Source organism: Manis javanica, chromosome 3 (genome assembly GCF_040802235.1).
Source record: "Manis javanica isolate MJ-LG chromosome 3, MJ_LKY, whole genome shotgun sequence".
NCBI classification, from domain to species: Eukaryota; Metazoa; Chordata; class Mammalia; order Pholidota; family Manidae; genus Manis; species Manis javanica.
The window spans coordinates 80,117,224-80,144,959 of NC_133158.1; the positions used below are offsets into that span (position 1 = coordinate 80,117,224).

General features: G+C 35.5%; 1 protein-coding gene across 2 annotated transcripts in view; it reads left to right on the forward strand.

Annotated features, from left to right (window-relative positions):
- The window catches only part of DCBLD2 (discoidin, CUB and LCCL domain containing 2), an 80,624-nt gene that overhangs the window by 39,706 nt on the left and 13,182 nt on the right, over nucleotides 1-27,736 (forward strand). For both annotated transcript variants that reach the window (XM_073231773.1, XM_073231774.1), the window contains exons 3-12: nucleotides 1,499-1,636; nucleotides 14,847-14,898; nucleotides 17,143-17,215; nucleotides 17,547-17,680; nucleotides 19,407-19,447; nucleotides 20,271-20,486; nucleotides 21,239-21,363; nucleotides 25,568-25,718; nucleotides 26,515-26,601; nucleotides 26,747-26,872. In XM_073231773.1, coding sequence (XP_073087874.1) covers nucleotides 1,499-1,636; nucleotides 14,847-14,898; nucleotides 17,143-17,215; nucleotides 17,547-17,680; nucleotides 19,407-19,447; nucleotides 20,271-20,486; nucleotides 21,239-21,363; nucleotides 25,568-25,718; nucleotides 26,515-26,601; nucleotides 26,747-26,872 — 1,143 coding nt within the window. The remainder of the gene's footprint in view (nucleotides 1-1,498; nucleotides 1,637-14,846; nucleotides 14,899-17,142; nucleotides 17,216-17,546; nucleotides 17,681-19,406; nucleotides 19,448-20,270; nucleotides 20,487-21,238; nucleotides 21,364-25,567; nucleotides 25,719-26,514; nucleotides 26,602-26,746; nucleotides 26,873-27,736) is intronic.

The window sequence follows — 27,736 nt, forward strand, 5'->3', positions numbered from 1 at the left end:
TTTGTTGAAAGAACTATCCTTTCCCTATTGAGTTACCTTAACACGTGACAGAAATCATTCGACCCAATATGTAAGTTTATTTCTGAATCTGCTCTGTTGAGATAACTGTGGATATTTGTCCTTACAATGATACCTTACTGTTTTGATTACTGTAGTTTTATAGTAAGTTTAAAACTAGGTAATATAAGTCTTTCAGCTATCTTCTTATGAAAATTACTTTGGCTAGTCTGTGTCCTTTGCATATCCATATACATTTTAGCCTCAATTTTTTCATTTCTATAGAAGAAAAAAATCCACCAGGATTTTGGTAGGGATTGCATTGAATCAGTAGATGAATTTAGGGAAAACTGACATCTTAACAGTATTGAGTCTTTCAATCAATGAACTTGGTATGTCTCCTAATTTATTTAGTTCTTAGATTTTCTCAACAGTTTCTTTTTTATTTTTTAGTGCACTGGTTCTGAATTTCTTTTTTAAAATTTATCCCTAATCTTTTTGATGCTATAATGAGTGAAGTTTTAAAAATTTCATTTCATATTGTTTGTCACTAATATATGAAAATAGAATTGATTTTTGTTTATTGATCCTGTGACCTTACAAAGCTCCATGACTCATTCTGGTGGGTTTGTTTTTGTTGTTGATTCCTTTCAGTTGTATTTCTTGAAAACAGTGTCATTAGAAGTACACATTACTCTTACTCAGTGATGCTGCCACAGCTTAAAACATTTTTGGAACTCCTTACTCAGGATTTGTTGAACAAGTTATCAAGCACATACAAAAACTCACTTTCATTAGTTACTGGTGGATATTTTGTTCTAAAGCTTTTTCTTCCCTTTTTTCTTATTAAACAGACCTGTGCTGAGGATAGGTTACTTTTTTACATGTCTATTAGACATTAAGTGATGAAAGTTAGGTAGGTGGTTGGATATATGCATCTGAAGTTCAAGGAAAAGACCTTGGGTTGAGGTGTAAATGTGAATTGTCAGATCATAGGTAAAGTCGTAGGACTGGACATGTTCACCTAAAGGGACTGACCAGTAATCCAACAATCCTTGGAAGAAAAATTGAAGACATACTGAAAAAGTTTTGAGGTGTGCTGTGGGCCCAGGAATTTAGGAGCACCCTGTGGGAAACATATTAAGAATACTACTGACTGACTGTTGATTCATTTATAAGCTACCTGCCTGCATGAAATGCTATAATTTTTTTTAAATTCCTTGTTGCTGTTTTAAGGATTATACATGTCTTTCACAGGAAATTGAATCTGCATAAGGTCAGTAATGCCTGTACAGTTTTTTCTTTTGAATCATTTGAATAGTTATTACTGGGCATTTATCTTTTTTTCTTCGGAGTAATGTACTTTTTCATCCTTAAACATTTTTGTTACTTTTAGTAACTTAATTCCCAGTTTGGTATATTATTCTGATTCTGTTAGTTACATTGTTAATATTATAGACTTCATGAGAGTCACACCAGATATCTTTTTTTTCATTCCTAGGCAAATACTGTGGTCTGGGGTTGCAGATGAACCATTCAATCGAATCAAAAAGCAATGAAATAACAGTCCTGTTCATGAGTGGAATCCATGTTTCTGGACGAGGATTTTTGGCCTCATACTCGATTATAGATAAACAAGGTAATTTGCACTTTATTCTATGACTTCCACATTTTACAATTTCTAAAAACAAAAATGGAATTTTCTTTGAGTACCTGTTATCTAAGATTAGAATCGAGTAGAAAGACTGTTAATAACACATGAACTTGACAAAATTAGATCAGTTTCAGAATTCCAAAAATTGAAAGTGTATTAATTTTTATATAAAGTCCATATACTTCCTTTCTTAGTAGAGGAAATATGGATTTTTCACTTTATGAGATTGGTGCACATCATAATAACTTCAAAAAATCTGTCAGTTATTGAAATGTATCATATCAGTATACCAATTGTTTAGCATTTCATGGTACTGTGTTAAAGACCATCTTGGCATTCTTCCCAAAGAATAGAGTATCTTACCAGGAGTACCCTGGTACGGGGTGCCATCTGAAACAGTACAAAATAAATGAGATATTTTCTAGATTGCTAATGTTTAGAATCTGAAGCAGGAAAAAGTAAAAGCAAGGAAAAAAAAGTGGAATATAATGCAAAGTTTACTTGAATCTCTAAAATAAAATGCAGGACTTGAATGAAATCTCTCATGAGTTTTATCTCCTCTGGCATGTATTCATTCATTCTCCTCTGCTCCTAGGGGTACTGTGGTGAGAAAGTTTTAAGAAGTGTTAACTGTTACAAGGCTATATCAAAACAATCATTTAAAATTAATAACTAGCATGACGTTGTATTATATAAATGAGGAAATTGTTAAGAACCTCCTAGGTGTGAGAATGTTGATTGCCAGGAATGACTGAGGGCAATATAAGGTGTTCCATCTCTGCTGGGATGGGTTCGAGATAAACACTATGTCTCATTTAAGTTTCACTTAGAATGTGATAGAGGAAAACTGTTCTGTGGGAAGAAAGGTCTGTTTTCACTTAATTTCTTAGCTATGAACAAAGTGTGAAGTCTATAACATCCTTCAGAGAGTGAGAAAGAAAACCCATTTGGATGGAATAATGGAAAGAAGAAATGGAAACATGCTAAATGAACAATTAATATTTTTGACAGAACCAGGAATATTAAGGCAGTGCAATGTCATAGAAGGGGCATAAGTAGCCCTGGCATCAGAGCCTGTCTGCCATGCACTACCGGGTGGCTGGCACAAGTCAGCTCACTGCTGTGAGCTTCGCCTATTAGTGGGCAGGCTTTGAGGACTAACTCTAACAGTGCATGCAGGGTATCTGATGGCACACAACAAAAGTTAGTTTCTCAGCTCTCACTACTGCACATATGCACACATAATCATTTCCCCCACCATCCGAAGAGTAAGGTAGAAAACACAGTGAGGTGATAGATTTCTATCCTGAAGGTCTTCGGTGAAAGGATGGAATGTAAACAATTATTTGCCTCTTATTCTCCTTATGTTTCAGCATCAGGTGAAATATTTATTTTGCTTCTTCATATTTTCCCTTTACTCTCTTTGTTATTTATCTGAAAAATAAGTATCCCCTCTCTTTATTTTTTTTTTATTTTGGGTTTCATTAATATGCAATTACAAGAGCAACATTGGTTGCTATGGGAACATAGGTTCCCCTCATTATCAACTCCCCCCCACATACCCCATTACAGTCACTGTCCGTCAGCATAGTAAGATGCTATAGAGTCACTACTTGTCTTCTCTGTGCTGTACTGCCTTCCCCATGTCCCCACCATGTTGTGTGTGCTAATCATAATGTCCCTTATTCCCCTTCTCCCTCCCCACCCATCCTCCCCAGTCCCTTTCCCTTTGGTAACTGTTAGTCCATTCTTGAGTTCTCTGAGTCCGCTGCTGTTTTGTTCCTTCAGTTTTTGCTTTGTTCTTATGCTCCACAGATGAGTGAAATCATTTGATACTTGTCTTTCTTCACCTGGCTTATTTCACTGAGCATAATACCTTCTAGCTCCATCCATGTTGTTGCAAATGGTAAATATGGCTGAATAATATTCCATTGTGTATATGTACCACATCTTATTTTCCATTCATTTACTGATGGACACTTAGGTTGCTTCCATTTCTTGGTTATTGTAAATAGTGCTGCGATAAACATAGGGGTGCATATGTCTTTTTGAAACTGGGCTGCTGCATTCTTAGGGTAAATTCCTAGGAGTAGAATTCCTGGGTCAAATGGTATTTCTATTTTTAAATTTTTGAGGAACCTCCATAGTGCTTTCCACAATGGTTGAACTAATTTACATTCCCACCAGCAGTGTAGGAGGGTTTTCCTTTCTCCACATCCTTGCCAGCATTTGTTGTTCCTAGTTTTTTCTGTGTTGGCCATCCTAACTGGTGTGAGGTGATATCTCATTGTGGTTTTAATTTGCATTTCCCTGATAATTAGCAATGTAGAACATCTTTTCATGTGCCTGTTGGCCATCTGAATTTCTTCTTTGAAAAAGTGTCTGTTCCTATCCCCCGCCCATTTTTTAATACAGTTATTTGCTTTTTGGGTGTTGAGGCATGTGAGTTATTTATATATTTTGGATGTTAACCCCTTGTCATATATGTCATTTACAAATATATTCTCCCATACTGTAGGATGCTTTTTTGTTTTACTGATGGTCTCCTTTGCTGTACAGAACCTTTTTAGCATGATGTAGTCCCATTTGTTCATTTTTTATTTTGTTTCCGTTGCCCAAGGAGATGCGTTCAGGAAAAAGTTGCTCATGTTTATATTCAAGACATTTTTGCCTATCTTTTCTTCTAAGAGTTTTATGGTTTCATGACTTACATTCAGGTCTTTGATCCATTTTGAGTTTACTTTTGTGTATGGGGTTAGACAATACTCCAGTTTCATTCTCTTGCATGTAGTTGTCCAGTTTTGCCAACACCAGTTGTTGAAGAGGCTATCATTTCCCCATTATATATCCATGGGTCTTTTATCATATATTAATTGACCATATATGTTTGGGTTAATATCTGGGCTCTTTATCCTGTTCCACTGGTCTGTGGATCTGTTCTTGTGCCAATACCAAATTGTCTTGATTACTGTGGCTTTGTAGTAGAGCTTAAAGTTGGGGAGCATCATCCCCCCTGCTTTATTCATCCTTCTCAGAATTGCTTTGACTATTTGGGGTCTTTTATGGTTCCATATGAATTTTAGAACTATTTGCTCTAGTTCGTTGAAGAATGCTGTTGGTATTTTGATAGGGATTGCATTGAATCTGCCGATTACTTTAGTCAAGATGGCTATTTTGACAATATTAATTCTTCCTATCCATGAGCACAGGATATGTTTCCATTTATTGGTATCTTCTTTAATTTCTCTCATGAGTGTCTTGTAGTTTTCAGAGTATAGGTCTTTCATTTCCTTGGGTGGGTTTATTCCTAGGTGTTTTATTCTTTTTGATGCAATTGTGAATGGAATTGTTTTCCTAATTTCTCTTTCTGCTAATTCATAATTAGTGTGTAGGAATGCAAGTATCCCCTCTTTTTAAAAAAGCTTTCTCGCATTGCATATTTAAATTGTGGAACTTTTTGATCCAAAGAAACCTAGATGTCCTGCATTAAAACTTCATAAGAATTGACAGTGATCACAGTTAGCAGAATCAGTGTATTGTGGACTTGCATGTATCTGTTTTAAGTTTCAAATGGCTATGCCACTATTTTAGATATACCCACCATAATCAGGAAACTCTTTATAATAACATTTTTCAGAGTCATAGTCATTTCGGAAAATCCTTACTTCACAGCTCTCTTCTGAGTTTTTACTTATGTTTTTGCATGTCCTGTAACACTGGTTGAATTTCTTATTACTTCTTCTTGGGTGGCCTTTTAGACACAATCTCTTGTAATGACTCATTCATCTGAAGGCTGGTTGGCTTTGGTGAGAGCCTCAGTTTGTTTCCATCCAGGAAAACTTAGCTGCCACACTGAATTCCCTGAATATTTTCAAGAAACGTGTCTCCAGCTTAGCAACCTAGAGCAAGGTTTAGTATATCTGGAAATGAAAAGATTGTCAAAAATCTTGCTTCAACAGCTTCTTCATTTGTTAAACTCTCTCAAAGGCTTGTTAGTGTTGTAATGTGTGTTGTTGGCAGAGTTGTCATTTTGTGTGAGATGTTCATTACTTTGTGACAGAGCCCATTGCAAAATTATATCCCCTTCAATGCCTTATTTCCTGCAATAAGCCTGGCATTGGGAAAACAGCAGCACCTAACACAGATGCAATCCTGCCTTTATGGGGCTTACAGTACAGAGTCGGAAAGGGCTTGCAATTATGATAAGTATGGTGAAGGAAACATTCAGATGATGGGAGGCCAGAGGGGTGGGGGAGTGGAAGACTGGTAGAAGGCAAAGCTGGCATGAGAAAGTCACTTCTAAGATGAAAACTGAAGGATTAATTGGAGGTTCCAGATAGACAAAGAAGAACATTCTTGGGAAGAGAATAGGAGGCTCAAAGGCCTTGTGGTAGGGAAGGAGTGTTGGGGTTGCTGGACAACAAGCCAATGTAGTTGGGGTGGAGTGAGTGGTGAGTAGGGCACATTACTGAGGGCTTCGTCGAGAACGTTAGGGTTAGGCTTTTTCCTAAGAGTGCATGGAAGCTGTGAGGACTGGGTAGTGCTGTGACTGTATTTACGTGTGTGTGTGTTTTTATGGTCTTTCCTGCTCTGTGAAGCATGGGTTGAAAATAGGCAGGAATAATCCTAGTGAGGCCAATCACAGATGATTGAAGAAGGAGGTCCTGTTACAAATGTAACTCTAGAATTCCTTCAAAGACTTTAGTATCATATATATCTTCTACAAGAAGCATTTCAAAGAATTAGGATTCATCCTGCCTGGTTTCCTCACTGGGTAGCAAGGAAAGAGATATAAATATTAATCAACACTTCTAATCATTCTTAGAGGACTGGTATTTTTAATTACATCTGAGTTGATGTAATTCCATCAAATTCCAACAAGACTTTCTGAAACTGAAATTTTCATCTGAAAATTGAAGATGTACATGGATGGACCTTAGGGATATGCTGGACATCATATCAGCAACTACTGTTTAGATGTTCTGTAGAAAGGAACTCCTCAGTTACTGCTGGTCTTAGAGAAACAGAACCGCCCACTAAGAAGTCCAGACCCTCAGTAACTCAGATCTTTTCATCTAGTATAATAATAAATGATAATGGCATTCTAAAATGTAAACTTAGAAATAACATTTGACAGTGGACTTGAAAAACTAAGTTTTATAGGTGAATTCCTGGTTTTGAATCTGTTCAGTATCATTCAGTTTCTAGGAAAAGCTCAACAGCTCTAGGATGACCCTGGGCAATGATTTTTTTACGTTATTTTAGTTATAGAGCAATGAGCTCAGAAAACATACTTCCATTTGCATTGAAATCTTCTAGTTCTTTAAGACAGCCTCTATTTGTTATGTGCCATAAATTGTTTTAAATATGTGTACACAAAGCTGGGTAGTAATAGTCTAATACTCTTATTCTAGAACATGAAATCATCACTTAAAAAGTAATGTTAACCCTCATTACTTAAGATTTCACCAATACAGAATCATGTAGTTGTCAATATAAAGTTTGCCTTTATCTTTGTAGGAAAAAATAATAAAATAGCTTAAAATTTCACATGAAATAAAATGATTCAATGTAGATATTGAATGTACTCCTTAATTGGAACTCATAAACACTGTCTATTCATTGCCTGCTGACCCCTCAGAATCTGATGACAGTGTGCTTAAGACTTGTGAACAGCTGGACCTAGGAAATATTCCCATTTGACAGGGTTATTGATGCTATATATTAGATTATTTTTAGAATTAACACCAATAGTATAAAAAATAGTATGAAAAATCCTGATGACTACATTCTTCAACCACATTTTTTCCAAATATTTTCCATATCTTCCATCTTACATCAGAATGTATCAACTGGTAAATGAAACATAGGGTAGAATAGAGAACTCCTTTTTAATAGAGTCCAGATTTCTGTAACTAGTTATTTTTTTCTGCCTGGGATGTTTTTGGTTTTGAAAATAGAGCATGAATTCCTTAGAATGTTTGTTACCTTAATTAGACTATAATTTTATAGTGCCCTTTTTCTTTTAAGTGCAAATTTAGCTAAGTTTCTATTTTTAGTTTTTTTGTTGCGTTCCTAATTTTTGTTTTTATTGTATCTGGCAAACATTTTTAAACTCTTAATCTACTTGGTAAGATTTTATTAATGAAGTCTCAGCCTACATGCCTATCTTTAGATTTGTCCTTATTTACGTGCAAATGAATATATATATTGTTTCTGTGTATAATATAGTCTACATGCAGAAAAGTAACCAAATTTTGGTGTCACTCACTTTGTAGAACAAAAGTACTGATGAATAAAATGTTGATCAATTTTGCAGAGAAGGAGCATTTATAAACAGAGTTGATCTGTTAAGGTGGTATTAACCCAGAGAGGTAATTAAACTTTTGGGACAGAATTTATTCCAAGTTGGCAGATAACCTGAAGAGCACCTTAGTGATTTTAGTGTTTCCTATGTGTTTCATTTTTCTTAGTAAGTTAGAAATGCTGTGAAGGGACAAGGTATGTTTATGTACTATCTTGTGCTATTTAGTAGTTATATTCTTTCCCTGCTGCTCTTTCTAATATGTTTAGTAGTGTTCTAGATACTATGTAGATCACAAAAGAATTTTAATGTCTTATTATTGTCAATATTTTAATCTTTTATAGTTTAAAATATCATATATTTTAGTATGTAATATTCATTTTTTAGCATATAGGAATTTAGGTGTGGAAAGCGTTTGATTTATCTGTGTGTAGCATATAGCCTCTCTGACTACATAACTTATTGCTTAGGCACCTGAACCGTCATTTTGGAAGCACTGACTGTTTTCATCTGAGACAGCCTTTTTGAGTTCCTAATGTGAACTCATCTTCCATTGATGGCATTGTAATATTTCTAAAAGAGACCTAAGATTTAGTCTCTACTCTCAGTTTGTGAAAGGAAATAAGATGTAAAATACCTCATATAGTATCTGACACTTAGTAAATTTTAGTTGACTCTAAATCACAATAAATTATGCACTATTACATATGTAAATTCCCTTTGCTAAATTAGAGATGGTACAAATTAGTGCCAACCTTCTGTCGTGGAAAGAGGGAATTGCATTCAAGGTTGCACAAAATAATATTGACAGGAACACTTGGCAACAAGGTGAGCCTTGGCCCATATCCTCTACCACTCCAACAAAGGAGCTGTCTACACACCTACAGTGCAGCGTTGCTGACAAGTGTGAAATACAGAAGCAAGACTTCATGTTTATTCAAGCTATGGGAAATTTGCCATTTAAAGAATTTTAGAGCAAATCAAGGAGAAGGTATTCGTGGTCTTGCTTCCTCATATATTTTTTTCTTTTCTGATAAATAAAAACGGTAATTATATTACTTAATATAGTGCCTTCGTAATGCTTTCTTGAGTTAGAGTAAATACAGGCATTCAGACTACCTTTCCTTTAGAAATCAATGGCTTCAACTAGACAGAAATTATACCCTGTAGTTAATATAGTTGATGTTATATTGCTGCAAGTGATGGGTACTAACACTGTGTTCATTCCAGAACACAAAACTGAGTATTAATTGGGGTAAAATCTAAGTCCGTTTCCTATCCAGCAATCTCAGAAACAGGCAATGCTGTCAAACAAAAGTATCCCTAAAATAGCCAGTATTGTATATTTTTTGGTTGATTTGTGAACTTACAAAATACTGTATTTTCATGATGTTATTTATGTATGAGTTAACATTATTGTCATATCTAAATAAATATATCATGGAGCAATTATAAAGTTCCCCAGCCTATGCAGTTATTATGTATTGGAAAATTTTTAGACTATCCTTAAATTAAAAAACAAAATAAAACCTGTCTAGAATATCAGTTATGGGTGATAGTAATGTTGCTAACTAAGTTTGGAGCTGTCATAGAAAATCGTCTCTTGGTGCCTTCATTAAGAAAACCCTGAAATCTTTCATCCAGCTGTTCATTACTGGCTTGCTATTTTCTCGTGCCCTTCCTCACAATCACATTATCTTGCCTTCAGAACTCTCCCTGAGGTCTGCCTCCTCTCGAAAGCCTCCTAGGGTTAAGGAAGGCAGATACTAGGGAAGCTCTATTTACAGGGATTATGACTACCCTCACTTGGGTTAGACTCTGTTGCTAAGACTAGTGGAGACTCTGCACTGTGGATGCCAGCTGTGCTTTGGGTCACACAAGGGAGACAGTGGAATGCCGGTCTGCCTCAGCAGAGCCCCTGGGGCTGTTCTGCTGAGTACTGTGGTCACTCCGTTGTCCAAATCCCCCAAATGAAGTATATCATGTTTGGTGTTCTGTGTAGTAATATATATGTTTTAAATATTTTTTTGTATGTATAGAATTTCTGATTAAAATTACAGAAAAAAAATCCCATGCAGAAGCTCTTAGGTAAGAATAGCATGAATTATTTACTGCCCTGCACTTTGAACTTTCACTGGTTCTCTGATATTATAGGATATGTCCTAGTGGATCTAGCATGATAATTGAGGTGAATTTATTGCTAGTAAATTCAGTATTATTATTATCCATCTCCTAAGCTCATCTTTTAATTTGCTCAGGCCAGAAAGCTTAGCGTTTTATCTTTGACTCTCTCTCACACTTGACATCCTTCAGCTACTTCTCAGGATATATATATAAACATACATCAGAATCTCTGACCACATCTCAACACATCCATTACTGCCAATCTAGTTGGTTACCTTCAACACTTACCACATTATGGCAAAAGATTCCTTGCTGACCTTTGTTTCTGGCCTTTCTCACCTGCAAACTACTCTCAACCCAGTGGTCAGGATGATCCTATTAAAATGAAGGTCCCATCTCACTCTGCCCAATGTCCTTACTCCAAAACCCTCTAGGATATATATGGCTTTTCATTACTTGTCTGACTTCATCTCTTACTTTTCTTCCCCTTGTTTGCCTTGGCCTCTAGCTTGCTTGGGGATGCTCCCTCCTCAGGGCACTTGTGATTCCCTCTGCCTATCCTCAGTTATCCATTTACCTCATAGGTCATTCCCTTGCCTATTTTAGGGTTTTATTCAAATACCAACTTCGCAGTAAGGCCTATCCTGACCACACTACTTAAAATTGCAACCCCTTAACTTTTCTTAAGTTTCTTCCTTTCTGTATTTTTCTAACATTTTCGTTCACTAAACACATTGTATCTTTTTCTTACTCATATTGTCTATTTTCTCTTAAACTCCACTTTCTGTATGTGGGGATATTTGTCTGATTGTTCTTTGCTCACTCTCTAGTGCCTAGAACAACACCTGGTCATAACACATGCTTATTAAATATTTATTGAATGACTGAATGAAAAATTGACTCAACAGTGTTAACTGCCACTCCTGTGTCTTTTACAAGGCTTATCTCATCAATGCAGATGTACTGTATATAAAAGGAAATTGTTAGTTCTTTTCTGATAGCTTTTTCATTTTTATAATAGCTCTATTGAGATATAGTTCACATACCATATGATTCACCTACCTAAAATATACAATTCATGGATTTTCAGTGTATTCAGAGTTGTGCAGTCATCCTCACAGTCAATTTTAGAACATTTTCATCACCCCAAAAGAAACCCCATAGTCAGTAGCAATCAGTCACCATTCCCTGCCCTTTTTCCCCCTCCAGTTCTAGTACAGTTTTTTTTTGTATAGATTTACCTGTTCTGGACATTTCATGTAAATGGAATCATATAGTGTGGTCTTTTGTGACTGGCTTCTTTCATTTAGCATGTTTTCAAAGTTCATGTTTTAGCATATATAAAAACTTCTTTGCTTTTTTTATGACTGAATGATATCAATAGATATATCACTTTTTTTCACATCGTGTTTATCCATTCAAATGTGAACACTTGTACAAAAATATGTTTTCAATTTCTTGGGTATATACCTAGTGGTGGAATTGATGGGTCATATGGTACCTCTGTGTTTACCCTTTTAAGGAACTGTCAGGCCATTTTCCAAAGCAGCTGTACCATTTTACAGTCCCACTAGAAGTGTGTAAGTTTCAGTTTCTCTACATCCTGGTCAGCTCTTGTTATCTGTCCTTTTGATTCTCACCATCCTAGTAGGTATAAAGTGGTATCTCACTGTGATTTGATTAACATTTTCCTGATAGCTAATGATGTTGAGCATCTTTTCATATCCTTATTGACCGTTCATAGGTCTTTTTTGGAGAAATGTCTATTCATAGCCTTGCTCATTTTTAAATTGGGTTGTCTTTTTAGTGTCAAGTTTTAATTATTCTCTGTACTCTGGATACTAGATCCTTATCAGTTGTATGATTGGCAAACATTTTCTTCCATTCTGTGAGTTATCTTTCTTTTTCATGATAGCATCGTTTGAAGCATGTGAGTTTTTAATTTTGGTGACACTCAGTTTGTGTATTTTTGTGTGGTCACATCTAAGAATCCATGCTTAATCCAGAGTCAAGATTTACACCTATATTTTTTTTCTAAAAGTTTTATAGTTTTAGTTCTCAAGTTTAGATTCACTTTGAGTTAATTTTTGTCTATGATCCGAGGTGGAGGGATCCATCCAGTTTCATTCTTTTGCATGTGGATATCCTGTTGTCCTAGCACCATTTGTTAAAAAGGCAACATGTTCTTCACCCCACTGATTGTCTTGGCTCCCTTGTCAAAATCAATTAACTATAGATTTGAGGATTTATTTCTGGACTCTTAGTTCTATTCCATTCATTACGACACTTCCCATACAGTGCTATCAGAAATGAGTGCAGGCAGGTGGTTTCCTTTGAGCTGCATTCATTTTGCTGGGCTGTGTTCTTATTAGCTGAGAGTCTTGTAGTAGTAGTGGTTTTCTGGAAGGCTGTTTAGTTGGAAAAAGCTTTCAAGAAAGATTCATTTTATAACTTCTTAATTTCCTGCTTAATTGATGTTTTCTTTCTGCTGTGGATTTGTAAAGGTCAAAGTCTGTAATTATGACTTTCTTTCTGTCTTCAGCCTTGGCTGTCCTTGCAGCTGTCCATTTTGAATTCTTATTTTCCTCCTGGGAGCCCTTTGAGCCCCTGGAATCTGAGAGCAAGGTCAAATGAGTTGCATGCATTTGCATGGTATACACTGGAGTTTCAGCATGGCATGAATGAAGTCCTATTCTGATCAAGTATATTCATCGTTGACCAGCATCCTGGCACGTGGCCTGAGGTAATGGGGCCAGCTGGCAGCAATCTAATGACTTGAATGTCATCTTGGACCACACAGGTACCTTTTCATCTCAGGCTATTAATCTTAGAAGTTCAATTCCTAATCTTAGAAGTTGGAAACTGTCTTGGTGGAGCAGCAAAGTAAAAAAATCCCTTCTGATTGATGCTGTGTAAAGACTGCCAGGAATAACTAGAGTACAGGTAATTCAGTTTGTTTACTTTTCCCAGTTAGTCAGCAAGGTAGTCATGAACCCTTATCCAGGCATGTTTGCTCTTAAACACCGGGAACACAGATTTAACTTAATCATCATTCAAGTGCCTGTAGTCTATAAATATTAATCCATATAATTCCTCTCAAAATAACACTTTCCTGTTGGTATAACAGTCATTATGCTCTAGTTCTTTCAAAACACATTTCAGTTGGATAATAAACACAGTTCTTCAGAATTGTAAAATAGGATAATCAATTATTCTGTGCTTGCTGTTGTGGTGACTTTTAATTTAACAAATATTTTTGTGCCACCAGTGTGCTAGGCAGCATATGAGGTATCATCTCCATTAGTGTATTTGTCACCCCCAACATAGTTGTTTGGCCAAGCATTTGTATATGAACTCACTTATCTTTGTGATCACCTTAGGGCCATCTTCCAGGTTTTCCTCCTTGTGGGTTAGTACATGATGGGACTTAGCCAAACATGCTAACAATCAGAAACTTTTATTCATCCGTTTATTCAGTAAACGTTGATTGAAAGCCTCCCGTTAAGCCATATGCTGTGGTTGTTGCTGGTGATACAAAGGTGAGGACTAGCCACTTTAGTGTCTGTCCATAGATAAAGCGTCATGTGATTTTGCTTATAACTTCGTAATTGATTGTTCTTAGATAACACATGGGACTATGAGGACACATGAGAGTCATAATAATATAAATAGTATTATAAATATTTTCACAATGTTTGATGTTATAACACTAAACATTATAATATTTTTAACGTTCATTAAAACAAAAAACACATTAAGTGCCTACTATGTGCTAAAGGTGCTTGACTTGGGAAGGTCAGGGACAGCTTCTGTGAGGAAGTGACAGTTAAGCTGAGTTCTTAGAAGTCAGCTAGGCTGAGGGATAGTGGAAAAGCCTTCAGGCCAAGAGAGCAGTGTGTGCTGGGGGAACCAAAAGAAGACGTGAGTAGTAGAATGACAAGAAGTCAAGACAAGACTTGAGGCAGGACTAAGCACTGCAAGTCTCTGTGGGCCGTGTGGAGGACTTTGTCTTCTGTCCCAAGAGCAGAAGGAAGCCATTGAAATGTTGGAACCAAAGCCTCCTTTTACAGCCCATGCACTAGGTCTTAATTAGGCAGTTTGCTCTTATTCAGATTTGTTGATTTCTAGATAGAAGCTATTAAAATTTTAAAGTTCTGTCTAAAAATTTAGAGCAGTGCTTCTACAACTTTAGTGCAATTAAGAATTACCTGGAGGACTTGTTGAAACAAATCTTTGGGCCCCACTCCCAGAGATCCTGTGAGTCTGGATGCTGTTCAAGAATTTGAATATCTAGTAAGTTCCTGGAAGATGGCTGATGCTGCTGGTCCTGTCCATGGACCAGATTTGAGTAGCAGGTATTTAGAGCCACAGAGTTAACTCACCTTGTCATTTGTCATTGTTTTCTTTGTGTGTAACAAAGGATCCTTTTTAGTCATATAAGAAAGTTTCTTTGTTTCAGGAGCTGTATTTTATGGAAGTCATTTTAAAACTATAAGTTATACTTACTTGTATACCTACAACATATATGATATATGACTCTCGGAGGTGATGTGGTAGTAAACAGTACTGGGGGACATAGCCCCAGAAGTCGAAATACTGAAAAGCAGAAAGAAGTTGTGATTAACCAAATTTGTAAAAAGTTGGTACTGTCTTGAAAGCTCTTGAGATTTAGAAATTTAGAACAATATGATTGGGGATTTGGAAATGGTGTTTCAGCAAGAGTAAATGTATATATTAAATCAACTTTTTGTTTTTTTTATTTTCTAGATCTAATTACTTGTTTAGACACTGCGTCTAGTTTTTTGGAACCTGAGTTCAGGTATGACCATATTTGACTTTGTTTTTCTTAAGTGTTGCTCATCATCCACTTCATCCTTGTTCTTTATACACTTAAGATTAAGGTACATGATGCTACATATAATCATTATTCTAAGACATCAATGCATTAGAGCTTATTTAAAGCCATTGAGTTGCCATGTTTAAATTTTGCTTTAACTGTAGCATTTAAATCTTCTCCATAATGAAAGTATAATTTTAATATACTTTAAAAGTAGAACTATTTGCTCTCAAAAATCTGACAACACTGTTAATAAAGGTAGAAGAGCTGTTTATATTTTCTCTAAAAAAGGAAGAAAACAATTTAGGCCATAACAATTCTCCAGTGTTTTTACCCAAGTAGCATTTCTACTACTATTTCCCTGCTTTATGCCCTCATCTCTTGCCTAGACTAAGATTAACTTCAAACTGATTTCCCATTTTTAACCGTTGCTGGCTTTATTCTGCCATTCACATTGCTGCCAAGGTACTTGCTAAAATCTGTATCTGATCATTTCCCTGCTTTAATATCTTCAGTAGCTCTTTATTATGATAAAATGTCATATAGGTTCCTTAACCTGGTGTTCAGGATCCTTCCTAAGTAGTCTGTGGGCCATTTTCCAGTTTCATCTTATATGCTCATGTTGAAATGGCCTTGGATTAGTTGCACTGGTCTGAGCTGTCAGAACTTTTGCCTGAAATCCCTTTACTCCTCTCTGCTTGGCAAATTCATTCTCACTTTATAAGACCCATCTCACTAACCTCCCCCAAGCTTCCTGCCACTCCCCAAAAAAACCTTAATTTTGTTTCAAGAATGGCTCTGTATGGGCTCAGTGTGCTCTTGAGTGTTTGTGGGAACCCTGGGGATCAGAGGCGCCTTGGCATCAGGGTATAGCTCACAGCCCTGCCTCATGGCCAGCTGTCTTGTGCCCTCTGCTCTCCGGCTTTACTGTCACCACCCACACACAAGCTGCCATCGCATCTCACCTGCATCGTGTTTGCTGCTCTGCCTAACTATGTCCCAGCTGTCACTCATGGTTCCTTAGTCTCTTCTTCCCAGGAACCAGAGTTATCTTTTTTAAAAGTATGAATCACATTATGTATATAAGCTGTCAGAATCCTTTACTGACTTCTTATTTTTACTTAGAAATAGATTTCAGACTCTTCACCATAGCCCACAAGGCTTCTGCACGGTGTGGCTGTGCCCACCTCTCCAGCCTTCTCTTATGCTAATCTTACCTTTGCTGTCAGCACTCTGCCTGCACTAGTCATTCTCATGTCCAGGCACACAAAGGCTGTGGGCTCCCAGCATGCTCCTCCCTCTGATGGTGTGCATTCCTCTCCACTGACTGCCGTTCATTACCTGCTGAGGCCCTACTTCCTCAGACCCTGTTCGCTGACTGAGGCAGTGCAGAGCCCTGGGTAGGAGTGAAGACTCTGGATCCCATCTGCCACTTACCAGATGTGTGACCTGCTCACACAGTTCCTCAGTGTCTTCATCTGTAAAAGTGAGGTTAATAACATACCCACCACATAGGGTTCTTACCAGGATTACTGAAATACTTAGAATGCTGCCAGCACATATAAGTTTACTAAATATTTGTAGTAGTTTTATTGTTAGATTCCTTCCAGTTATTTCATAGAGTGCCTTTTTTCATAGCAGAATCAAAATCTAATTAATTACTCATTTAATTAATTATTGGTTTAATGTCTTCTACACCACCGGAATGTAAGCCCAGTAAGGACAGGGGCCATGTTTGTTTGTTGAATCTTTCTAAACCCAGTACAGCCAAGCACTAAACAGACAGCATAATAGACATTCAAATAAAAGTGTTGAGTGGGTGGGTGAGTGGGTGACTGATTGAATGCATGCATGCCATACATTTTTCAGTCAACTTAAATTTCATCAGTAGTTGATAAAAGTAAATTATGGTTTATCAACCAAATAGAATATCATGTAGCTATTAAATATGAATAGATGTTACAGTGGAGATGCCTCTGCCCTTCATTATGAAGTAAAATAGTCAAAGCAGTATGTAAAATATGAGACAACTTTGGCAAATACATGGGTAAAGACAGGTATATGGGTGGATAGGGAAAGTCTGAAAGAGCTTTATAGAAGTGATACATCTTGGGTGGTGAAATAACAGCATTTACATTGAACTAAAAAGTGGGTATGTGATTTTTTTGGTCTTTTCCTCCATCAGGTACAGCACTATATAACATTTAAATTGTTTTTATTTTGCAGTAAGTACTGCCCAGCTGGCTGTCTGCTTCCTTTTGCTGAGATATCTGGAACAATCCCTCATGGATATAGAGATGTAAGTCTGCGTCACATAGACTGTGTTAAAGTTGTGATATGACTTCATTTTTTAAAAACTCCAGAATAGGTAGATGTATATCTGTTGTATATCTTTATCTTATTTATCTTGGTTTTTTTTCCCCTAGGAATTCTTTCTTTTTAGTGATATGTAATGTTTTATTTTTTTCTTCTGCTAAAAATCTGATCTATGTTATGGGATCAATAAAGTACTCCATGTTTATTGAGAAAACTGCCCAGATCAACTAATTTCTTGAGGAAGTGTAAGTGTCTTGTTTATGAATTATCAAAAGAAAATTAAAAACTAATCTTTTCTTTTTCCTTCCCTCAAGTCCTCACCACTGTGCCTGGCTGGTGTGCATGCAGGAGTAGTGTCAAACATTTTGGGCGGCCAAATCAGTGTTGTAATTAGCAAAGGTATCCCGTACTATGAAAGTTCTTTGGCTAATAATGTCACGTCTGTGGTGTAAGTATATATGTTATTGATAATCATGCTGGGCAGGGGTGGGCTAGGGACTAGTTAGACATCAATAACATCACTGGTAATGGTGCCTATGGAATAACATTTGTGCAATCACCTCTCACATTTGTGTGTTCAGTGTCTGAGTGTATTAAAGAGCACAGGCAACGTGGTACTACTTCAGTTGTTCCCCACCAAAAGGATAGTCTTTTGGAGCCATGATTTGTTTCTTTCTTCTTTTTGGAGTATTTACAAAGTCTGGAGTAAGAGTCTAAAAGTTTGTGGCCAAATCCTTACTTCATTTAAAGATCAGAAGGCATAACTGCTCTGTTCTTTATAGCCTATGTGACCTAGGACTGATTGAGGATAATTGAAATACTTTGAGTATAAATTGATAGACATAAATCAGAGGTAGTATTATTGTGAATCCTCCTCTCATCCTAAGAGAATATTTATATGAGAATGTATTTTCATGGTAACTAGTGTTCTGCTGTTTTACTAAACATAGACTACACATCAAAAGCAGGGAAAAGTTGAAACATTAAATGGAAATGTAATACTTGTGAAAAGTTTTTGTAAATCTTGCCTCTTAGATATGCTCAGTCTGTAGACATTTGAAGCAGAAATAAAACCAGCTTCTCTTCAGAGGTCCTAGGCCAGTGTTCATTCTGAAGACAAGAACATGATCATATCTAGGCAGTAGAAAGCAGGTTCAGTCAACTTCTTCTGTAAAGGACCAGCTAGAGAATATGTTAGACTTTTATGGGCCACGTGTCCCTGTCACGTATTCTTTCTTCCTTATTTACAACTTTTTAACCACTTCAAAACCATTCTTGGTTCACTGGCCATATGCCCATGTATGGGCTATCATTTGCCTACCTCTGGTATAGAATCAGCTACCTTCCTTCTTTTAGTTTTTTTCTATATGATACTATATAGATCCTTTCATTCCTTTTCCCTCTTCTACCCAAAGAAAGATTTTTTGTGCGTGAATTTTCTCTTTTATACATAACAACAAATAGAGAAAGGTTGCATATGCTTACAGTAGTTTGCATGCTGTGCTAAAGGCAGGAACATACACTGGTAATTTTACCCCTTTACGTTCCTTAGAGTTCTTTTACCTGACAGATAGTGAACTGGTCACTTGTCCCACCCCTCCAGTCTCCTGGTACCTATCTTGCCTGTTACTTTGCAACCCAAATGCAGTGCTGCATTGTAAAAGTGAAACTTGTTCTCAGCTGTGCTGATTTCCTATAACAAATGTAATCTCTCTTACTAGTAGTTAGCTTTGGTTCTGTTTACTTGCCCCAGGAAACTTGAGCCTCACTGTCTAAGAATTATACCTTCCCATGTACTTTGACCAGAAACAACTGCCACAGAAAAGTTTTAGGAGTCAATTTATTTCATGAAAACCAAATAAGATATGTTAAAGGTTATATGGAAACACTTGCACACTCATATATGAAACTATGCTTATTGGGAAAACTGCGTATTTTGTATGCATATATGAACCTAGATACTTATTGGGAAAAACTGTTTATGCTTCCAGAAGTTCTGCTTAGAAATGAGACTTTTTGCTGACAATATCATCAGTTGTCTAAAATATGTAGCCATAGAATATCCTTAGTTCTTTATACAGTAAAGTAAAAACAAAAGAAAAAGTTGTACCAAGATGAAAATACGGGGAACTAATGTTATATGATTGTCACCAAAAAACCTTTCTCTCTTTCAGGGGACATTTATCTACAAGTCTTTTTACATTTAAGACAAGTGGTAAGACTCTCATGGACTTTATAACTTATTGTAATTTGTATGATAGCTAGTATTTTTTGGACACTATGCCAGTTGTTGTTTTCTTGCACTTTCTTATTTAGTTGTCACCATAACTATGAGGTAAAATACATACTTATTATAATAGCAGAATAATTGGAGGTTTTATATTACTAGGGAAATGATCATATAAGCAACTAAGTTTCCTTACAAAAGTGATTTTTGAAGTAGTAGCAGATTCATTCACTGGGAAACATTTATTAAATTCCTCTTTAATGTGTCAGGCACTGTTCTAGTGCTGCTGAAACAGTAAGCAGAATAAACCAAAGTTTCCTGGAGCTTACACTCTGGTACTGTGAGATTGACAGTGAACACTGGATAAGTAAATTAGTGTTTATAATGGCCTCATAATTCTATAAGTGATGTAGAAAAATAAGGCAAGGCAAGAGGATAGGCAGTGCAGAGGGACTAGCTTGAAGTGTTAAGTGTGGTGAGGGCAGGCCCCACCGAGTACGTGACATCTCAGCAAACACTTGAAGGAGATAAGGGAGTGAGTCACCCACTGGCCTGGGGACAGTGTCCCCAGGAGACGGTATTGTATCTTCTTAAAATTGATGGTTATTGCTTGTGAATAAATATGTACATTTCCTGACAAGACACAAAGACATAGACCCAAGAAACACCTACTTTAGAAATCTCTCTATAATAATGTACTATTAACATAGTGTATGTTAATTAAATATACAAAGGAAAATTTCCAATGAGCAAGTTTATATAGATTTTGAATTTATATCTGAAAACCAAATCACTTTCTTCTTCGTTTCAGGTTGTTATGGAACCCTGGGGATGGAATCTGGTGTGATTGCTGATCCTCAGATAACAGCATCCTCAGTGCTGGAGTGGACTGACCACACAGGGCAAGAGAATAGCTGGAAACCTGAAAAGGCCAGGCTGAGGAAACCTGGGCCGCCTTGGGCTGCTTTTGCCACTGATGAATATCAGTGGTTACAAATAGATCTGAATAAGGAAAAGAAGATAACAGGTTAAGACAGATAACTTTCTAGAATGATTTATAATACTGTTTTTGTTTGGAAACCTGGTGACATCTAAGCTTTTCATAGAAAATCAGGTCACTGAATATTTAATTGTATGGTTTTAAGTTTTCTTTACTGTGTTTATAGTACTGAAGATGTTTTATAAAACATGGCAGAGGAGAGGAGTTGGCATTTGCTTTTACTAGCTTTTCTTTTTCATTGTAATGAGATTCTTTTAAGATAATGTTTCAGTAAAGTGATCTTGAGACATCTGAAGTAACCATCTCTTACAGTTACTAAGAAATTTATGTTCAAGGAGACCAATTTAAGTGCTAATCTTATACATGTGCTGAGTATAAATTTAATTAATTATTGGAAGCAGCTTAGCATATGGTCAGTATAATTGGTTAGGATGGATTTAGATAATTTTGTCAGATTTGTTTTGCTTTGGTACTGAAAATAATACCAATAATCATTTTTGATCTATGCAGTCTCAGGAAATCATTCCTTCCCAGGATATGAGATACATTTTACAATGATATGGACATAAACTGCCAAAATAGTCCATTCCTTATGTACACCTATTAATTCCTTCTGTCTCTATGAGGGAACAAAGCCAAGAATTTACTTAATTATTGTGATAAACCTGGCACTTAGACATAGTAATTCAAACAGTGTATTCTGGGTGTTTATGCTTCAATGCTGAAAAAATTTTGAGTATCAGACTGTGCTTTAATTAGAGTAACTGTTCATTCCCCAGGCATTGTAACCACCGGCTCCACTATGGTGGAACACAATTACTATGTGTCAGCCTACAGGATTCTATACAGTGACGATGGGCAGAGATGGACTGTATATAGAGAGCCTGGTGTGGAACAGGATAAGGTAAAATAATTACCAAGCTATTTTTAAATCATTGTTAAAAATGGGCCTTTGCCAAAAGTCACAGAAGCTACTCCCTTCTAGTTGTTTTAGGTAGTGTTAGTTCTTGGCCTTACTCTTGTAGCTGTGATTAGAAAATTCTGTGTTCTAGGTCCCTTTTGATGATAATACAGGTAAGTACCTTCCTTACTTTTTTTTTCCCCACTACATTTTAAATTCAATTGTTTAGACACTTAAGAAATTCTAAAAAAGAATTTGTAATTTCTTATCTCTAAAAAGCTTTTCTTATTAACCCATAGAATTATGGAGAGCCTAATGTGTTCCCAAGATTTCTACTCTGTAGGTGAGGGGGACAAAAGAGCTAAAGGCAAAAGGGCATTAAATTACAGGATATTATAGACCTGAAAGGTCATTTCAAGATCACCTCACCAATTTTTGTCTTAGAAAACTTTTTTTTTCTACCTGAAGAATATCCTTAACTTTTGTGGTAATTATGAAATTGTTTTAGTTGGCAAAAATGATGATTCTGGAATATTCCAAAGCAGATAAGGGTAGAGAGTAGGCAGAGATGGCTCTTATCTAGCTGAGTCTCATTTTTACCCAGATTCCTGGCCTATCATCCAGGATATTATAGCTGGGGGAAGTCCTAGTCCCCAAGTAAGGTAGATTTCTCTCATTTAGAATTGATTTTATGGGCACATTTTTTCAATGAAATTTCCCATGAATTTTGTTTCAATTATATGATACTAATATTCCCTATTATATTGCTAAAAGGTCTTCAATTACCACTTTTTTAGTCTCTTCAAAAAACTCTAGGAGTTCTCTGTAATCTTTCACATGAATCTAAATTCTTCTGTTACTCAAGGTTCTCTTATCTCTCTTCTCCTTGAGGTCATAGGAACTTCATCTTTGGTGAGGCTCAACCCTCTGAAGCAAATAACAAAACTGTCTCCATACCTACCTTACTTCTGCTTCATGTCCCTATACTGGACTACTTTTACTCTCAGCACATCCATAGTTGTTTGTATAATATTTATTATCCTTGTGGAATATAGTTAATTTTTTGAAATTATAAGAATTATTCATGCTATCTAACAATAATGAATTATATTTCTGAAAAAGACTGTGCTTCATCTTTGAAAGATAATTTCACTGGATATAGAATTCTAGGTTGACAGTTTCTTCATTCAGTACTTCAAATTTTCTAGTCCATTGTTTTCTGGTTTGCATTGTTTCAGCAAGAATTCTGCTATCATTATTATCTTTGTTTTTCTATATGTAATGTGCCCTTTTTTTCCTTGGCTTCTTTTAGGATTTCCTTTTTATCCTTTGTTTGAAGCAATTTGATACTGATGTGCCTTTGTGTAGCTGTTTTCATGTTTCTTCTGCAAGGGCTTCCGTGACCTTCTTGGCTCTGTGGTTATAATTTGCATCAAATTTAGAAAACTGTAGTCCATTTTTTATTCAGATACTCCTCTGTAATTCTAATTACATAAATATTATGACTCTTAAAGATACCTCACAGTTCACTGGTCTTTTTTTTTTCATTGTTTTTCTCTTCTAATTTGGAAAATTTCTATTGTTTTGTCTTCAGATTCACTAATCTTTTCTTCTACAGTGTCTAATCATTAATTTCATCCAATGTATTTTTATCTCCAATATTGTATTTTCACCTCTAGATTTACAGTTTTGGACTTTTAAAGTTCTGTGTCTCTCTATTCTCATGCTTTTCTCTACCTCTAAAACATATGGAGTATATAGTAACTCTTTAAATGCCCTTATCTACTAAGCCTGTCAGTATGTCATATCTGGGTCTTCTTATTTTGATTGACATTATGGGTCCTGTTACATTTTGCTAATTTTTAATTGATTGCCAGACACTGTAAACTTTACATTTTTTGCTGCTGAATTTTTTTTTTTAATTATTCTTTTAAGTATTTTTTAAGCTTATTCTAGAATACAGGTTACTTGGAAATCATTTGATCTTTTCAAAGCTTGCTTTATAGCTTTGTTAGGCAGGACTTCAGCAACCTTTAATTCTAATTTTTTCCCCACAACTGAGACAGTACTGTTTTAAGTATTCAGCCGAATATATCATGTACTATGAGGTTTCTCCAGTCTCTCTTGGCATTTGGGCTATTCTTAGCCCTGTCTAGCTCTCAGAATTGTTCTATGGGCTCATTTCCGGTGTGTTTCTTTTCCCATCCACGTTTAGTTTGTGTACATGCAGTTGAAGATCTAATGGGAACCCCCCTACAGATCCTAGAAGTCTCTGTCTCTCAGCATGGTTCTGCACTCTGCCCTGCAAATTCTAGCTGCCTTGGCTCTGCATCTCTGAGCTCAGTCTTCTCAATTCAGTGAGATCATTAGGCTGTCTCCAGATGGTATTGGGATAATAAAAGGGTTCACCTTGTTTATTTCCCCTTCTCTCAGGTCCTATGCTGCCTATTGTCCTGTCTTTGAAAACCATTGTTTCATATATTTTATCTGATTTTTCAGATGTTTAAAGCAGAAGTGTAAGTCCAGTCCCTGTTAGTGTATCATGGATAGAAGTGGGACTCCTTATGCTGAATTATATGAAATAACAATCTTTTGCCCCACTTCTGTTAGCCCATCTGCTCCCTCATCTACCCCCAATTCAGGAGTAATTGGTGTGTTCATTTTCACACCCTTCGTAAACATGCAGCATGCATGAGCATGTACATATGGATTGAGGCAGCTTTTGATTTTGTTTTCAGAAAATGGGAATGCATATACAACCAGTTTCATAATGCAATTTTTTAATAGTATGCTATATTTTTGTGTAGTAACATCCAATAAAATTTAAGTTCCTTGAGAGTGGAAACTTTGACTTCCATTTCTGTTTTACCCTCATGATACCTTGCAAACCTCCCTCTTCATATGGGTTCCATAATAAATTCTTACAGTTAAATATAGCAAATTTTTTTAGTTTTCTATAAAATCTTTCTTTTAAGTTTTTTATAAAAGAGTAAGATCTCCAAAGACATTTTACATCCCCAAATGATATTTAGTTACTCCTCCTATTACATTAATATAATAGATTGTAAATAATTGCCTTCATTTTATTTCAGACTCTTAGAGAATGAAGGATATTAAGACATTTTGCAAGTTTATAATCTAATGCCATGGGAATCAGCCAGGAATAAAATAGCTATATTTGGAAATGACTTGAGGAGTGAAACATTTACTCGTTCTCTCCTTAAATGATAAAAAACAAACTACTTCAGGCATGTCTGTTATTGTGGTTTTTAGAAACTGCCTATGTGATTTGGCCTGTAGGATAAAGAGGACTCTTTATTGCTTAGTGGAGCCCTAAATTTAAGTTCGAAGATTCAGGTCACTGCTCATATCATTGACTGGCTATGTGATTCCCTTTGGCACATTCTATGGTCTACATTTTTCTGGGTTCTACCTATTTTGAGGAACATCTGAATTAATTATATGGAAATGCTTTATAAATAATTAAGAGCTGTTTTAGTGTAAGATACTATCATTATTTCCTTGAGTAGTTGAGGGAATGAGATAGTCACTTGAAATCAGAATTGTAGCTCGAGATTATTCATATAATGCATTTGCTGTTGTTTAGTTTATGCTCAGTCATTGAATTAGAAAACAGTATTTCAAAGTTCCTTTTCAGGTCTGATCATATGGGAACTGCCTTAATATGGTTTATCCAGTAGGTGGAGATATATATCTGTTATGTGTTCATTAGCATATATTCACTTTCAGTATATTTATTGAGAGAAAAATTATGAAAAGTACACAGTAAAGCATTTCCTCTAAGACCTAGTGTGTTCCATTAGGCTTTACTTTGATAATAAAATTAATATATATTTAAGTAGTTAGTAATTCCACAGGACTAAACTTACTAATTTAGTAATACAATATACTGTCACAATACATTTGAATCTCTCTTCCTAAATTTCCAAGTTAGCACTCCTGTTATGTTTAAATCTTAAACTCATTTTTATATTCAGAATTTTCCTTCCATAAATTTTTGATGAAGAGTGCACAGCTTAAGAATTATTCCAAATTCTAATTATTTTTTTAGAAACTAATTCTAATTATCATACTTTGCAGATCTCATTTAAGGCCCAGAACAAAAAGATAAACATTTATTTCAGTGGAGCAGTTTAACCCTGACTTCTGTTAACATAAAGTACCAATTTTTTGTTGTTTTCTAAAGATATTTCAAGGAAACAAAGATTATCACCAGGATGTGCGTAATAACTTTTTGCCACCAATTATTGCACGTTTTATTAGAGTGAATCCTACCCAATGGCAGCAGAAAATTGCCATGAAACTGGAACTGCTTGGATGTCAGTTTATTCCTAAAGGTAAAGCAACAGTATGTTTAAGACATATTATTTTCACTGGATTAATTAAAAATGGCTTCACTATTCTGAGAGAAAATAATTAAAAATAATGTGAATGTTTAACTCCTAATTACGATACCTTCTTAAAGGGATTTTTAAAAAGAAGTAGTTATCCTGTAAAAAAGTTAGATACCAAAATGGTTTCCAGGATTCCAAGTGGAAGAAGAAAGAACATCACTGATGGAACAATATAATGAGATTGCTTCTCAAGACTCTCAATCTCAGTAATTTTTAATCAGGTCTCCGGTACTATAATATTTATATCACATCAGCACTGATGATTATAATAACAACCTTGGTCTAAGTGCCTTTTACTTTGAATAAATTAAAAGTGGAAATAACTTCCCTCAATATTATATAAAATTTTAATGCTTTGTTTACTGTTATATCCCCAAAAACTATCACAGTACCTGGACACATAGTGGGCCCTTCATAAATATTTATTAAATAAGTGAAGTGTGTAGTGTATCAACTTGTGATGACACTTTTATAGCTCAGACTTCAACATGATCTGCCTTCTCATTATTATTCTAAGAAGATGATTTTCAGACAATTTAATCATTTCAGATCTGAGAAATCCCAGTATATTTGTACATTTAATGCAGAGTATATTTATCCTTCTGAAATATTTCTGAGATTTAAAATTACTGTGAAGAATTAAATACTCTAGGAAATATTGCAGACATTTAAAATTACTATTTTTAACTATGATTTTTATAAGCAAAATGCTTAAACTTTTCCTAAACCATTTTTCAAGGTCGTCTTCCAAAACTTACTCAACCTCCACCTCCTCGGAACAGCAATGACCTCAAAAATACAACAGCCCCTCCAAAAATAGCCAAAGGTATGCCTACTTTAAATGTGAGAATTTGCTATCCCTGGATATGTGGTGTAACTTTCCATAAATATATTAAAAGCATTATAAAATAACTATTTTAATCAAGTTGGTATAGATAAGAAAATAAAGAGTTTTTAAAACTTTTTTCAAGGTCAAGCCCCAAAATTTACACAACCACTGCAACCTCGCAGTAGCAACGAATTTCCTACACAGACAGAACAAACAACTGCCCCTCCTGATATCAAAAATACTACGGTAACTCCAAATGTAACCAAAGGTACGCAAATCCAGAATTTAATACCTGTTACCTGTTCTATTTTAAGGCAAGTTTTCAGGAACATTTCCAGCTTCTAAACTCTGTTTCTTCCCCTCTGCTTTTTAAGTATGAAAAAAAAAATTGATTCCTTTCCTTAGGGAAAAAACTGGCCGCATTGCTCTAAATTGTAGTCTGTGATGCCATGTGGAATAATTGTTCTTTAAATATTTAGAGATGCTGGTGTATTGTATGTAGACTACCTCTTGGGATTTTTTTCTTTCTACAGCTAAACACATGGAGTCTCATATTTAGAAATATTTAAAGAAGTAACTAAAACTGTAACAGGAAACAAACTTTTTTTCATGAATATATGTTAATTTGCTGGATAGGGAACTTGGTGGCAAAAAGGGAAGAAGGAAAAATAAGCAGAAATTCTCATGAAAATAAACACTTAAAAAAATACTCCAAGCTAACAAATTCTTAAGAAAATACTTTGGTTTCTCTTCTTAAAATGTTTATAATTTTTTCAGATTATATGTAAATGTATTAGAATTTACCTTCTAATTTTGTTAATGATAAATAAGGTATTAATATATACAAAACAGTTCTTTGATTCTGCTAAGTTGAAAAATAAGATTTCACTTGAATTCATAACAAAACATCAGAGTCATAGAGGAATTAGTTTCAGTGTTGGCAGATAAAAAAGCACACTCATTTTCAGGACAGTGCAGAGGAGAGAAAGTAATTCATTCAGAGTAACTTGTGCCACATGGAGTTTTAGGCGTTCTCATTTTCTCATTGAATTCAGATAACTTTCTCCAGCATTCCACATGTCAGCTTCTTTCCCATTTATAAGGTATTTCCAAACGTACCACTTCCTTTCCT